Source organism: Ranitomeya variabilis, chromosome 8 (assembly GCF_051348905.1).
Source record: "Ranitomeya variabilis isolate aRanVar5 chromosome 8, aRanVar5.hap1, whole genome shotgun sequence".
NCBI classification, from domain to species: Eukaryota; Metazoa; Chordata; class Amphibia; order Anura; family Dendrobatidae; genus Ranitomeya; species Ranitomeya variabilis.
Genome location: NC_135239.1, coordinates 88,873,839 through 88,890,191, shown reverse-complemented (window position 1 = coordinate 88,890,191; position 16,353 = coordinate 88,873,839). Strand labels below are relative to the sequence as shown.

At 46.5% G+C, this 16,353-nt stretch overlaps 1 protein-coding gene across 1 annotated transcript in view; it reads right to left on the bottom strand.

Annotated features, from left to right (window-relative positions):
* Positions 1 to 16,353, bottom strand: part of LOC143788497 (uncharacterized) — a 186,738-nt gene that overhangs the window by 94,572 nt on the left and 75,813 nt on the right. The window contains exons 15-17 of the mRNA XM_077278193.1: positions 8,536 to 8,796; positions 4,836 to 5,096; positions 2,700 to 2,957 (exon numbers count right to left, since the gene is read on the bottom strand). Coding sequence (XP_077134308.1) covers positions 2,700 to 2,957; positions 4,836 to 5,096; positions 8,536 to 8,796 — 780 coding nt within the window. The remainder of the gene's footprint in view (positions 1 to 2,699; positions 2,958 to 4,835; positions 5,097 to 8,535; positions 8,797 to 16,353) is intronic.

Genomic DNA, 16,353 nt, shown 5'->3' with positions numbered 1-16,353 from the left:
AAAAAAGTGATGGTACTTGGAGGTCAAAGGGAGATGGTTAAAGTAAATGTGAAGACCCTCATAGACATTAAAGAGCTGCCAGCGGACTGATCAGCCAACTTATATTTCGCCTGACTCCCCCTTACACAGAAATGAATGGTTCGGCTAGTGCTCTTGTGTTCTTTGTGAGAGATCCACTGCCAGAGTGGAGAACAAAACGATCGACTGCTGAAATTCTACAGGCTGGGTCCTTCTCTCTCCCTGACATCATCATTATACTAAAGTCCCACCGACACATTAGATTGTCACCTGATCTCGCTAATATCAGTGGGTCCAGCCTAATGTGTATGGGGACCTTTAGTTAGCTCATATAACCATTTGTTACCAGAGAGGTATGCAGAAATGCACAACCGAAAAAACAGCACATTGAGGCTATGTGCACACGTTTGCCATGGAAATTTCCGAGGCAATTCTGCAACTCCTTACCGCGGGTATAACGCATGCAGAATTGGCATGTGTATTCCTGCTAAACACTAGCGTTTTGCATACATAGTGTTTGACAGGTGTGACCAACTTTGTACTATTGATGCTGCCTATGCAGCATCAATAGTAAAAAGATAGAATGTTAAAAATAATAAACAAAATCGTGATATTCTCACCTTCCGGTGGCCCCCGCAGCCTTCCCGCTCCTCGCGATGCTCCCGTTCCCAGTGATGCCTCACGACAATGACCCCAGATGACGTAGCGGTCTCGCGAGACCGCTACATCATCACAGGTCATTGCCACAAAGCATAACTGGGAACGGGAGCATCGCGAGGAGTGGGAAGGTTGCGGGGGCCGCCGGAAGGTGAGAATATCACGATTTTTTATTTTAATTCTTTTTTTTACAGGTATATGGTTCCCAGGGCCTGGAGGAGAGTCTCCTCTCCTCCACCCTGGGTACCATCTGCAGATTATCCGCTTACTTTGCGCATGGTGGGAATAGCCACATGCGGGAAGTAAGTGGATCAATGCATTCCTATGTATGCGATTTGCCGCGGAAAAATACGCAGCATTAGCACAGCATTGCGGAATCCCATTGAATTCAATGGGCTGTGTTGTATATGCATTTTCGCTGCGAACAAATGTGGCAAAAACGCATACAATCCGCAACGTGTGCACATAGCCTAAACCTTGATGTGAATATGGTTAGAAAGATACTCTAGGTTTTATTCCAGGACAGGTTTTTTGGTAATGGAGTAGAAAACTAAAGCACCCCAATACACATTAGACAAAGGCTATGTGCCCACGTTCCGTAAAGTGTGCAGAATTTTCCTGAGCAAATCCAGACTACTTTCTCAGGAAATCCGCACAAGTATTTTTCGCATTTTTTGTCCGTTTTTTTGCGGATTTTTAGCAGATTTTTGTGCGTTTTTTTCCGGAGCTTCTCAATGCAATAATGTAGCAGCAAATCGACGAAAAATCCACAAAATTAATGAACATGCTGCTTTTTTTTCCCGCAATGCGTTTGGGTTTTATTGCGGAAAAAAACACAACATGTGCACGAAAATTGTGGAATGCATTAAAAATAATAGGATGCTTAAAGGGAACCTGTCACCCCGTTTTTTGAAGATGAGCTAAAAATAGCGTTAAATAGGGGCAGAGCTGGGCGTTACATTAGTGTCTTTGTGTGCCTTTATTACCCACCTATGCTGCAGAAATACTTTTGTAAAGTCGCCGTTTTCTGCTGTCACTCACGCTGGTCTGGTCATATGGGCGTGGTGACAGCGCTGTTTCTCCCCCAGAATCCTGCTCATCATTACGTTGGTGGCGTAGTGGTGTGCGCATGTCCAAAAGGCGAATCCACTGCCCAGGTGATGAAAAACAGCGCGATCTGCGCTATTCAGCCGTTTACCGGTGGGCGCGGCCATCTTTCCTGTGGCCGCGCATGCGCAGATGGAGCGCTCTGCTGCCCGGGGCTTCAGGAAAATGGCCACGGGATTCCGCGCGTGCGCAGATGGAGATCGCGGCGGCCGTTTTCCTGAAGCCCCGGGCAGCAGAGCGCTCCATCTGCGCACGCGCGGCCACAGGAAAGATGGCCGCACCCACCGGTAAACGGCTGAATAGAGCAGATCGCGCTGTTTTTCATCACCTGGGCAGTGGATTCGCCTTTTGGACATGCGCACACCACTACACCACCAACGTAATGATGAGCAGGATTCCGAGGGAGAAACAGCGCTGTCACCACGCCCATAGGACCAGACCAGCGTGAGTGACAGCAGAAAACGGCGACTTTACAAAGGTGTTTCGGCAGCATAGGTGGGTAATAAAGGCACACAAAGACACTAATGTAACGCCCAGCTCTGCCCCTATTTAACGCTATTTTTAGCTCATCTTCAAAAAACGGGGTGACAGGTTCCCTTTAATGTAAGCATTTTTTAAGCATTTTTGCAGCGGAAAACCGCAGAAAAAACACGAAAAAAATCATGAAAAATCCGCACCGTGTGCACAAAACCTTATAGGTGATGTTTCTTTAGCACACAGGCTCTGACTGGAATATATATGTTGACTAATCATATGGCCACTGTACTCATCTTCTAATGGTTCTATCCAACATCAATGCCACAAAGAATTCAAGCTATTCGGAAGGCAAATCAGACCCAGTACCACCTACATAGATCTAATTTGCTCTAATGGTCTTAAAACATTATTCTATGCAGCACATGTGATTCCATATTTACCAGTCTGAGCATTCACATATGTGCTCACGGGTCCACTACAGCGGCTGTTGCTGGCTGACACGGATGCCACAAATTCACTTCCACATGGCAAGTTATAGAAAGTGCAGTTGGCCTGTTCAGATGCACAAGTCATGTTCCCACTAGGTGTTATTAAAAAGGAGGTGAAGATGTCAGAACGGTTATTCTCCTTCCAGGTGATGACTAGAGCGTTTGTAGCACAGTCTGTCTCTGCATGGACATGCTCCGGCGCACAGGGGGCTGCAGAAAGAAATTGTGACTATGAAGTAAAACAACATCTGCACCTTACAAATGTTCCAGGGGAAAAAAATAGAAAAGGAAAAACACATAACATACCAAGTCCTAAAATGAACGTGAAACTATGTAGCTTTAGGCTATCAAGAAACTATACTTCCCAAAAAAATAAAGGGAACACTAAAATCCCACATCCTATATATCACTGAATGAAATATTCCAGTTGTAAATCTTTATTCATTACATAGTGGAATGTGTTGAGAACAATAAAACCTAAAAATGATCAACGTAAATCACAACTAATATCCCACGGAGGTCTGGAGTTGGAATGATGCTCAAAATCAAAGTGGAAAATGAAGATACAGGCTGATCCAACTTCAGTGGAAATGCCTCAAGACAAGGAAATGATGCTCAGTAGTGTGTGTGGCCTCCACGTGCCTGTATGACCTCCCTACAACGCCTGGGCATGCTCCTGATGAGGCGGCAGATGGTCTCATGAGGGATCTCCTCCCAGACCTCGGCTAAAGCATCCACAAACTCTTGGACAGTCTGTTGTGCAACGTGGTGTTGGTGGATGGTGCGAGACATGATGTCCCAGATGTGTTCGATCAGATTCAGGTCTGGGGAACGGGCGGGCCAGTCCATAGCTTCAATACCTTCATCTTGCAGGAACTGCTGACACACTCCAGCCACATGAGGTCTGACATTGTCCTGCATTAGGAGGAAACCAGGGCCAACCGCACCCGCATATGGTCTCACAAGGGGTCTGAGGATCTCATCTCGGTACCTAATGGCAGTCAGGCTACCTCTGGTGAGCACATGGAGGGCTGTGCGGCCCTCCAAAGAAATGCCACCCCACACCATTACTGACCCAATGCCAAACTGGTCATGCTGGAGGATGTTGCAGGCAGCAGATCGCTCTCCACGGCGTCTCCAGACTCTGTTATGTCTGTCACATGTGCTCAGTGTGAACCTGCTGTCATCTGTGAAGAGCACAGGGTGCCAGTGGCGAATTTGCCAATCCTGGTGTCTGTGGCAAATGCCAAGCGTCCTGCACGGTGTTGTGCTGTGAGCACAACCCACATCTGTGGACGTCGGGCACTCAGAACATCCTCATGGAGTCGGTTTCTAACCGTTTATGCAGACACATGCACATTTGTGGCCTGCTGGAGGTCATTTTGCAGGGCTCTGCCAGGGTTCCTCCTGTTCCTCCTTGCACAAAGGCGGAGGTAGCGGTCCAGCTGCTGGGTTGTTGCCCTCCTATGGCCCCCTCCACGTCTCCTGGTGTACTGGCCTGTGTCCTGGTAGCGCCTCCAGCCTCTGGACACTACGCTGACAGACACAGACCTTTTTGCCACAGCTCACATTGATGTGCCATCCTGGATGAGCTGCACTACCTGAGCCACTTGTGTGGGTTGTAGAGTCCATCTCATGCTACCACGAGTGTGAAAGCACAACCAACATTCAAAAGTGACCAAAACATTAGCCAGAAAGCATTGGTACTGAGATGTGGTCTGTGGTCCTCACCTGCAGAACGACTCCTTTATTGAGTGTGTCTTGATAATTGGCAATAATTTCCATCTGTTGTCTATTCCATTTGCACAACAGCATGTGAAATTGATTGTCAAACAGTGTTGCCTCCTAAGTGGACAGTTTGGTTTCACAGAAGTTTGAGTTACTTGGAGTTATAATCTGTTATTTAAGTGTTCCCTTTATTTTTTTAAGCAGTGTATAAGAAATGGGAAAAAAGGCATCAGGCAAAGATTGGTTACAAGATAAAAAATATACAGTAAATCAGATTAAGATACTGTATAATGTATATGAACCAGGTCAGATTAGAAATGACCTTCTCCCATACAGGGCAGGGACACTTTCAGAAGATACCTGTGATCAGTTCCACATCCGGGCTGCTTTCACCCTGACACTGGTCATTATATGCTGTGACGCTGACATTATAGGTGACGCCACAGCTCAGACCGGTGATATTACAGTCAGTAGATGTGGTATGACAGGTGTGCACCTCGCCATCTGATGTAGTCACCAGGGCAGTATAATTAATAGACCCCGGAGTGCTGCCCCATGATACAGCAGCAACATTTGTCAGGCAGTCAACAATGGCAGAGACATTCTGAGGCACACAAGGTCCTGGAGGCAAAAGAAGAAGAATTACTAGTAATTATACATTACAACAGTAATATATCAACGTCAGTGTTATCCATAAAGAGTAATACATCACACACAGAACAGCAACATCATGCTCAGGCTACTAAGTGACTAAAGCTATGTTCCCATGATGAGCGTTTGGTGAGTTTTTGATGGTGCAGATTTCCTGCATCATTTCTGTACTTGTCAGCTAAAATTATGTTTGTTACCTTTCTGCACTGTGTTTTAGGGGGCATTTTTACATGTGATTTAATCACTTTTTGACACTGCAGCATTTGACTTTTTTGGTATGTCATGTTTTACATAAAGTTGCTTTGTTTTTGATACTTCTTGGTATTTGGCTTTGAAAAATCTTTATTGATACAATTATGTGCGGTTTACATGCGTTTTGTACCTGCAGACTTTCTGCATCTAAATTCTATGGGAAGAAATCTGTACATAAAACTCAACGTACCCGCAAAGGAAATTGACAAGTTGCAGATTTCAAACATGCACCGCAGGTCAGAATACACAGAGCCCAAAAAAAAGTAAGCATGAGAAATGTATAACAGCCATCCACTTTGCTTGGATTGCAAGATGCTGCATTTTTTGCAAATGAAAATAAACAGCATGAAAAACTCATCATAGGAACTGAACCTAAACGGTCATATGCCTATTATGCCCACATTTCCCCACAAAAGGACAGGACAAGAGAAGTGATTTCATTATGACACTTGGATTCTCATTGATACAATCAGATGTTTCTTGCCACATATCACAGTTATTAAAGGGAACCTATGACTTGATCCATGCTCCTTCATAAGACATGTATATTTTACTCTGAAACACTGAAACCGAAGGCCAGTGACACAGTGACTACTATCTCCACCCGCTCGTCTACACTGACAGCAGCAGGAATTACGTTGCAGGCTTCCTTACAGGGAAATATTTGTTCTGATGTCTAATACAAAGTGGATGTCCATCTTAGAATAACCTACGAGTATTTGTGCAACTAAGGGGCTTCTCATCAGCAGGTTGTAGGTATTACTTTTCCATACTCACTGCAGCATTTTCAGACATATACTGTATAAGAAGTGTATGAAATTCCACATAGCCATGGTTTCTCTTTTTCTATGAAGTTCCTATAGCTAAAGACAATATTTCCAACAACAACAATAAGATATTACTGACAGCGGATCTGTCACCAGACTTCACAATATAAACTGCAATAGCTTTAAAAAAAAAATCACATCATAATGGCTGTATAATCCTAATACTAAAGGGAGCATGAAATGCTCATCATAAAGGAGTTGGCCACTACTCGGACGACCCGTTCTCAATTGCTATATTCCACCTTATGAAATAACAACAGTCTATACTCACCTCTGGTGCGGCCACTACTCTAGTAATGTCAGCACAGGATTTCCCTGGGCTTGCATGGCATTATGTCACACAAGCCCTGCAACCAATCATTCTTATGTCCTTCAGACATAACGGACATACGGTCTCACTTCTTTGGGGCTGCTGGGCTTGCATGATGAGCCCCAGGAGAGATAGTGCCATCTTAGCTGTAACGGCGCCAGCACCGAAGGCGAGCATAGACCGTTGTTATTTTATGGGGAGAAACATAGCACTTGTGAAATAACATAACATAGCACTTGTGAAGGGGATGTCTGAGTAGTGGATAACCTCTTTAATATTAGCCATAATAATCTTTAAAATATATTATTCAACCATTCTAATATGGAATTTGTTTCTCAACGCGATCAGATTAGACGCCTCAAGTCTCACCAGATCACCTGTTTTGACCTTCTCTTCTCTGGGGGTGTTTGCTTTGCCAATTATAAGAAGGGAGCGTCATAGAGGGGAAAATGTAAGCGTTCCCCGAGAGGAATCTCTGCTACAGCTACTCGGTTGAAGAGGAAATTTGCATATTGAGCTCCCTAATTTTCATGAACCACTATCTCAACAAAGCAGTGGAAAAAAAAAAAACCTTTTAAATCGGCACTTCAGCCACTTTTTAGTTTGCTATACAGTTTCAAAATCAAACATTTTAGAGAAAGATCCTCTATAATACACAACATTGTGTAGAAAAACACCACTACAATTTTGTATGTAGCGTCTCTGAGTCCAAGCCAAAAACAGATGAAGCAAAGGTCCTTCCTTTCCATTTCCCAAGCCTTTTAAATCCTGGCGAAAAAAAAAAAAATTCACTGGCAACTGAAGAGGCTTTTTTCAAAACCATTGTGTATAACACCTCCTATATGAGATTTGTAGAAGACGTTTTGCAGCTTAGAATTTGTTCCTTTCATCGGTTGTTGCAGCATGTGCTTGAATTTCTGCAAACTCCATTAAGGGCTGTCCCACACGTCCAGATAATTCCGGTACCGGAAAAAATCGTTACCGGAGTTATCCGTGTCCGTGTGCCCGTGAGCTCACGTAGGCCATACGTGGGGCACACGTGTGCCGAGTGGGTACCACACGGAGCGTGCAGGAGACAGCGCTAAAGTTTAGCGCTGTCCCCTGCATCGTGCTGAAGCCGCGATTCATATCTTCTGTGCAGCAGCGTTTGCTGCATAGAAGATATGAATAATAGTGTTTAAAAGAAAGATCTATCTGTCCGCCGCCCTCCCACCCCCTGTGCGTCCCCCCGCTGTTCTGAAAATACTCACCCGCCTCCCTCGCAGTGTCCTGTCCTGGCCGCGCCTTCTACTGTATGCGGTCACATGGGGCCGCTCATTTACAGTCATGAATAGGCGGCTCCACCCCTATGGGAGGTGGAGCCACATATTCATGACTCTAATCGGCGGCCCCACGTGACCGCATACTGTAGAAGGCGCGGCCAGGACAGGAAGCAGCGACAGCCAACGAGGGAAGCGGGTGAGTATTTTCAGAACAGCGGGGGGGGGGTGCACAGGGGGTGGGAGGGCGGCGGACAGATAGATCTTTCTTTTAAACACTATAATTCATATCTTCTATGCAGCAAACGCTGCTGCACAGAAGATATGAATGGCGGCTTCAGCACCATGTGGGGGGGACAGCGCTTACTGTAGCGCTGTCTCCTGCACACCACAGGGACTGCGGAGAACGTCCGTGTGCGGTCCGTGTTTTACACGGACCCATTGACTTTAATGGGTCCGTGTAATACGTGCGCTCCCACGAACACTGACATGTCTCCGTGTTTGGCACACGGAGACACGGTCTGCAAAAAATCAATGACATCTGCACAGATGCATTGATTTTAATGGGTCTACGTGTGTCAGTGTCTCCGGTACGTGAGGAAACTGTCACCTCACGTACCGGAGCCACTGACGTGTGAAACCGGCCTAAGAAGAATGGGACAGTTGTGGAAATCACTGCAACATACCTGCAGCATGTGAGCCTACTCCAACATTCAATGGGTTAACCACACCTGAACTATATAAATAGAGAGAAGAGATACCTGTGTGTGTCAGATGTGGAGCGAGGGCTCTGCTGCTGCACGCTGTGCCAATGGACTCCACAGTCACAGAATAGACTCGTCCACACTGTATACCGCGGACAATACATGTTGTGTCTGCTGCGCTACAGTGACCTACATCCCCATTGTGCGCACTCACGGAGGCTGTATAATTCACTCCCCCGAGGGCTGCATCCCAGGACACCACCGCGTCATCTGCCCCACAATGATACTGTAAATCTATATTACTTGCAACACATGGCACTGTGAAAAGAAAGGAAAAAGTCAGACAAATGTGAAATGTACAGTTGTGTCAGGTCTCTATCAATAATTACAATAAAATCTTCGTTAAAATAAAGCCATATACTTCGGACGAATGCCATCAATGGGGCAGTGCTGATCCACGATTTGTATCACTGGCAGAATTTGTCTGTGAGAAAATTGCAGCATGCTGTGATTTCACATTGAAATCGAATATCACAAACCCATTGAAGTCTATGGTTGCGTGGAAAAAAATTGGACTGCACTTGGATGACATCTGAGTGCAGTCCAAATTCAGCGGACTCACAGGATAGAGAAATCTTGTTCTCCATCTTCTCATTCGCACACTGTGCTCAGATTCTCTCATCCGACAGATTGGATCACACTATGCTGACACTCAGATCACACTCTCAGAGTTGGATCAGAATGTCATTTGTATAATTGGCCTGATTCTCTGGATGAGAGAATCTACGGCCGTCTGACCGTAGCCTTAAATTATATGTTCTGTGAAACGTCAGATCATTTTAGAGATGAATATTACTTGGAATCGTGCAGCCAGTCTCTGATTCATGCTGCCCGCAGATTGGGCAACATGAATCAGGAGACAGGTTTCCTTTAGGCTAAATTCACACCAGTGTAGCAAAAAACATCCAAGTTACATCCAGAAAACTTGAATGACATCTTTCTCATTTAATCTGTGTGCAATTTGTTTTTATACAACAATAGTTATTAAAAATAATGAATAAAGAGTTTCTGTGTTAAAGCATTACAATGTATCCGGAAAAATCAGAAGCTACTTGGTGGCTCTATATAAAATCTGATTTTTTTTGGTGCCCCCATAGACTTAAATGGGCGAGTCTCCTCCAACACATGGATGTGCATGTTGCAGTTTTGTTATGCACAGGTTGGGTCTGTGGAAAAATATTGCTCATCTGTACTACCAAATTAAATAATATTTAGCATAGAGGTAAAGGGAGAGTCAGATCAGCAGATAAGTTGTGAAGATATTCACAGTATGAACATCGCGTGCAGCCGCCCAGGTCCAGGAGCAGTAATCAATGGAACAAAAAGAAGGCTGCAGTCACACTAGCAGTATCTGGTCAGTATTTTACCTCAGTATTTGTAAGCCAAAACCAGGAGTGGGTGATAAATGCAGAAGTGGTGCATATGTTTCTTTTATACTTTTCCTCTATTTGGTCCACTCCTGGTTTTGGCTTACAAATACTGATGAAAAATGCTGACCAAATCCTGATGCAATCCTGAACGTGGACACATACCCTAATTGTTCCACTCCTGGTTTTGGCTACAAATAGCTGATGTAAAATACTGACCAACTACTGCTAGTGTGACGGCAGCCGAAGTGGATATAAGCCTTCACATTTATTAGTACGAAAAAATATGACGGTACTTCCATACATATATAAGACCTATGCATTTTGGTCAAATGTGAATGTAGGTACTGTCATATTTTTAATGTACTAATAAAGGTAAAGTTTAATATCCACTTGCGGTACCTATTTCATCGCTTTTGGAGGAATTTCTTTTGTTCTATTAAATAATATAGGCCTGAGTGCTGTCTGTTTTTTTTTTTCACGAACAGTCATGTGAACTTGGTGTTAAGGTGTGGACCGATGTTCAGGTTTTGTTCTTGTTTTCTGAGGCAGTTTTGAGGCCAAATAGTTTCACAGCTTTAGGCCTGATTCAGACATCTGTGATTTTTCAACAGTGTTTTTCACATATAACTTACGGATTACGATGTGGATCACAGACAGAACGTGGACTTCACACTGATGCCATCTGTATGCTGTACCTGATCTTCATGAACCTATAGACTTGTATTGGAACTTTTCATCCGTGATGCTGATAAATGAGTGATTTTTGATACCTACCATAAAATCTCTTTCTGGGAGTCTTCATTGGGGGACACAGGTAACTATGGGTGTATGCTGCTGTCGCTAAAAGGCTGACATTATGCAAAAAAGAAGGAAAATAGCTCCTTCTCAGCAGTGTACACCCACTGACTGGCACAAAGCACATCAGTTAGTGTCAATGCAGGAGAAGCAACTATGTACAAGCCCAACAAAAGGCGCGTAGGCTCAACATAGGCACAAAACCAGGGAGGGTGCTGTGTCCCCAAATGAAAGCTCCAAGAAAGATTTTGCAGTGAGTACCAAAAATCCCTCTATCTTTATCGCTTCAATTGGGGACCCAGGTAACCGTGGGACATCCCAAACCAGTCCCTAGGGTGGGAAACAGAGTAAATGAAAAAAATCTAAGTTGGACACAGCACCTTACTTCTCAGGCCCGCATTGGACGAGGCCCTGTAATGAACCCTGTAAATCCTTGCGAAGGTGTACAAAGACGAACAGGTCACAGTCTTACAAATATGCGAAGCAGAAGCCTCATGAAGAACTGCCCAGGAAGCCCCCACCGCCCGGGTGGAGTGAACCCTTACACCCAGGGGAGGATGTCTGTCCTGAAAACTATAAACCACCAGAAATGCCAAGCGAATCCAGCGGGCGATGGTAGACTTGGAAGCTGGGAGCCCCTTACGACAACCCTCGGAAATGACTAAGGCGTCCTAGTGATGAAAAGAAGCAGTTCTTGAGAGATAGACCCGGATAGCTCTGACTAGATCCAGGATGTGAAGAGACTTCGCCAGGGCATGGACCAGAGAGGGACAGAGGGAAGGAAGGACTCTTCATTTATGTGGAATGAAGAGACTACCTTAGGGAAGAAGGAAGGATCGGGTTTGAGGACCACCTTGTACTGATGTAGAACAAGAAATGGGGAAAGGAGGGCTCTGAACAGTGCATAGAACAATGTTTAGATCTCACGGCTCTATCGGAGGACAATAAGGATGTGGCAGCCGAGCGACTCCTTGATGGAAAGTCTTGCCCTGGGGACAATGGGCCAGATTTCGCTGAAAAAGGATTAAAAGCACGGAGACCTGACCCTTAAGGGTACTGAGTGTGAGACCAGAGGCGAGACCTGATTAAAGAAAAATCTATATGGCAGGAGGGGAAAATGACATAGGAACGGTACTGTTTTCCTCACTCCAACGAAAGAAGGCTTTCCAGTATCTATGATAAATACGCGAAGATGCTGGCTTTCTCTCATTAATCATGGTTTGAAAGACCTGAGGGGAAAACCGCCTTCAGAACGGTGGCCTCAACAGCCATGCCATTAAATTCAGAGACCATGAACTCTGGTGGAGGAGAGGGCCTTTTGAGAGCAAATCTGAACAGCCTGGAAGCCTCCAGGGGGCATCCACGAGCATGTTCACCAACTCCGTGTACCAGGTCCATCTGGGCCAGTCCGAAGCTACCAGAATTACCGGAATTCCTTCCGCCTTGATCTTTTTTTACAACTCTCGGAATCAACAAAACAGGCGGGAAAAGGTAGGACAGTTGAAATTGAGACCACAAAATTACTAGGGCATTGTAACCGATGGCTAGAGGGTCGCGGGACCTGCCTATGAACTGAAGCACCTTGTGGTTCATCTGAGGCGCCATTAGGTTGATGTCCGAGGTGCCCTATCTATGATAGATCTGGTCAAAGATGGCGGTGTTGAGAGACCACTCGCCTGATGCGAGACCCTGACAACTCAGAAATTCGGCTGCCCAATTCTCCACCCCCAGTATGTGGATGCAGGGCCGCCATCAGGGCATTAAAGCCGTGACTGGCGTATGGGGCCTGGTGAGCAGAGGGGGCCCGTATCGGGCTCACCGGGCCCCTACCGGCAGCTGCAGGCTGAACCGGGCCCTTAGCAGCGGACGGCGCTGCAGCTGTTTAACGCTATTGACGTGCGGGCCCGCGCCCGCACGTCAATAGTTAACAGCCGCCAGCCAATCCGAGGCTGGCAGCTGACGTCAGCTGCAGCGTGCATGTCGCCGGCATCTGACGTCATTGTAAGTCACCGGCGAGTGCGCCGCGCGCTTCAGATGTGTGGAGAGAGCAGGAGCGCGGCAGGTAAGCATAACTTTTCTTTTTTTTTAATTGAGAGCGGCGGCCCAGGGCAGAAAGCTGGACACAGGGGCAGAAAGCTGGACACAGGGGCAGAAAGCTGGACACAGGGGCAGAAAGCTGCACACAGGGGCAGAAGGCTGGACACAGGGGCAGAAGGCTGGACACAGGGGCAGAAGGCTGGACACAGGGGCAGAAGGCTGGACACAGGGGCAGAAAGCTGGACACAGGGGCAGAAAGCTGGACACAGGGGCAGAAAGCTGGACACAGGGGCAGAATGCTGGACACTGGGGCAGAATGCTGGACACTGGGGCAGAATGCTGGACACTGGGGCAGAATGCTAGACACGGGGGCAGAATGCTGGACACGGGGGCAGATAGCTGGACACAGGCAGATAGCTGGACACGGGCAGAAAGCTGGACACAGGGGCAGAAAGCTGGACACAGGGGCAGAATGCTGGACACTGGGGCAGAATGCTGGACACTGGGGCAGATTGCTGGACACTGGGGCAGATTGCTGGACACTGGGGCAGAATGCTGGACACTGGGGCAGAATGCTGGACACTGGGGCAGAATGCTGGACACGGAGCAGAATGGAGAAACGGGGCATAATTGGAGACACAGGGGGCAGGATGACAGACACGGCGGCATGACTGGAGACACTGGGGCATTACTGGAGACAGATGGGGCAGGATTGGAAACAGATGGGGCAGAATTGAGACACAGGGGGCATGATTGGAGACGGGGCAGAATGGTGATACGGGCATGATTGGAGACACTGGAGGCAGGATTGGAGACAGATGGGGCAGGATCATGGGGCAGGATGGATACGATGGAGACAGATGGGGTCGGATGGGGAGATCATATGGGGCAGAATGGATACTCATTAGGGCAGGATGGGAGAACATATGGCTGACGCCAGGAATGAGACACACGGGGGCTAGGATGGTGAATATTATTACCATAGGGGCTAATTAAGGGATATTATTACTGCAGTGATGTATTTATTTTATTTTTTGAGTACACTGTTTTAAATGGGGGGGCGGTCCTATTACTGTGTAGAATGATACTATGTCGCCTTCTTCATGTGGTGTAATGTAGAAGTTGGGAAAATTAAGTAATGTGTTCTGCAAGTGGAACTCGAGATAACTGTGTTATTTCCTGCAGAGACGAGTCCTGGCTGGATGAAGTGATGGCGGTCTGTGCGGGATGAAAGATGAAGGACTTCACCTAGAGACGTCACTGGTGAGTCAGTGTGTTACCTATACACTGACACTATACACTGTATACTATATACAGAGGTCCTGTGTATAATGTCACCAGTGATCACTGGATTACCTATACACTATATACAGAGCTCCTGTGTATAATGTCACCAGCGATCGCTGTATTACCTCTACACAGACACTGCATACTAAGTACAGATCTCCTGTGTATAATGGCACTTATGGTGATAGTATTGTGGTTTTTTTTTTATTATTGATCAGTATTGTAGTATTCAGTCACTATGTGGTGGTAATATGTGGTCTGGTCATGATGTTGTGGTATTTGTTCCTTGTATTTGATATTATGCGATCACTGTGGTGGTAATATGTCATTTGGTCATGGTGTGGCGGTATTTGTGCCTTGTAGATAGTATTATAGGTCACTGTGGTGAAAATATGGTGTCTGGTCATGGTGCTGTGGTATTTGTTCCTTGTATGTGGTATTATAGGTCATTTTAAAAATTGAAAAATAAATAAAAATATACCTAAATTGTATTGCATATTTTAACAAATATTTAATAGGTTACAGTAGAGTAGGGCCTGGCCAAAAGTGTCTACCTTGTCATTTTGGTGGCTTAAAAAATCTTTTGGCCAAAAAAAAAGCTGCCGGCTATGTGTGATCTGGTGATGGGAACTGTCAATGTGTGATAGGTGAGAAGTGGAGTTTTTCCAAGAGAGAGCGGTGGGACTGTGGTCAGTTTGAGGGGTGGAGCGTGGAGGCGGGGCTGGGGTGGAGCCTGGGCGGAGTCTCAAGGGGGCCCCAGAAATTTTGCCAGTATGGGGCCCTGAAATTTCTAGTGGCAGCCCTGTGTGGATGGCTGATATAGTGTGAACATGACATTACGCACAAAGCAGGATCCTTGTTACCTCCTCCATGACTGACTTGCTGTACACGCCACCTTGATGATTTATGTATGCCACGGTCGTGGTTGGACAAGAACTGGGTGACCTGTGAGCCTGTGGTGAAGGGAAAGGTAAATTGCCCTGATTTCCTGCAAATTGATAGGGAGAGTGGCCTCCTGAGAACTCCAGCAACCTTGTGATATGTGATGGAGAAAGACCTCTCCCCATCCTAGGAGACTGGCATTGGTGATGACGACCTGCCAGTGGAGAGGTAGGAAAGATTTTCCGTGTAGGATGGAGTTGGAGAGGGTCCACCATGTCAGGGACTGCCTCACTCGGAGAGGCAGCAGAATGGGTCGGTCCAGGAAAGAGGTCCTCCTGTCCCAAGCTGATAAGAGGGCCAGCTGAAGGGACAGGTATGGAACTGGGCAAAGGGTACGGCTTCCATGGTAGCAATCATCTTCTCCAGTATGCTCATGCAGAGTCGCAGGGGATGTGGAGATGGGTGTGTCAGAGCACGGATCTCTAGGTGGAGAGAGGAAAGCTGCACCTCTGCAAGGAAGATCTTGGCATGGGCAGTGTCAAACAGCATGCCCAAGAACATCAGGCATCATGTCGTCAGGGAGGACTTTTCCTTGTTGACTATCCAGCCAAGACAGACAAGAGTGTCTAGAGTGATCTGGAGACTCTGATGGCAGTCTCGGGAGGACAGACCCTTGATCAAGAGATTATCCAGGTAAGGGATGATGAATATCCCCCTGGAACGAAGGATTGCCATAACTGCCATAAGCTTTGTAAATTCTCTGGGGGCAGAGGTCAGGCCGAAAGGAAGGGTTGTGAATTGACAGTGCTCTTCTTGGATCACGAACCAGAGAAATCTCTGTTGCTGGACACAAACAGGAATTTGTAGATAAGCATCCTGAATGTCCACAGAGCAGAGAAACTTCTCTGGCTCCATAGAGGAGATTACCGAACGTAGGGACTCCATCCGGAAATGACGGATCCGGACGCGACGGTTCAACCATTTGAGATCCAGAATAAGATGGAGAGATCCATCCTTTCCAAAAAGATTGGAATAAAACCCTGAAAAGCATTAGTGAACAGGTACAATTACCCCTGTCCGTAGAAGGGAGGAAATGGCCTGAAAAAAAACCTGGGACCTAAGCCGGGACTGAAAAAAAAACGTCTTCCCGGGGTTGAAGAAAATTTGATTTTGTAGAGTGAAGTTACAATCTCTGACCCAGGCGTCGTCAACCACCGACAACTAAGCGACCCGGAAAAGGGGAAGCTGGCCTCCTACCCTGGAAGGATTCCCGGGTGGGGGTGACCCATCACGTAGAGGAAAACCTGTTGGAGTGAGACGCCGAGGGCTTTGAGGAGCAACCCCTTGGACGCCAGTGAGGAGTTGGTTTGAAGGACAGCTTCCTCCACTACTGCTGGGCTTGGGAACGGTCCTGATGGGAGGATGTCCCTGGGGGTGAAAAAGA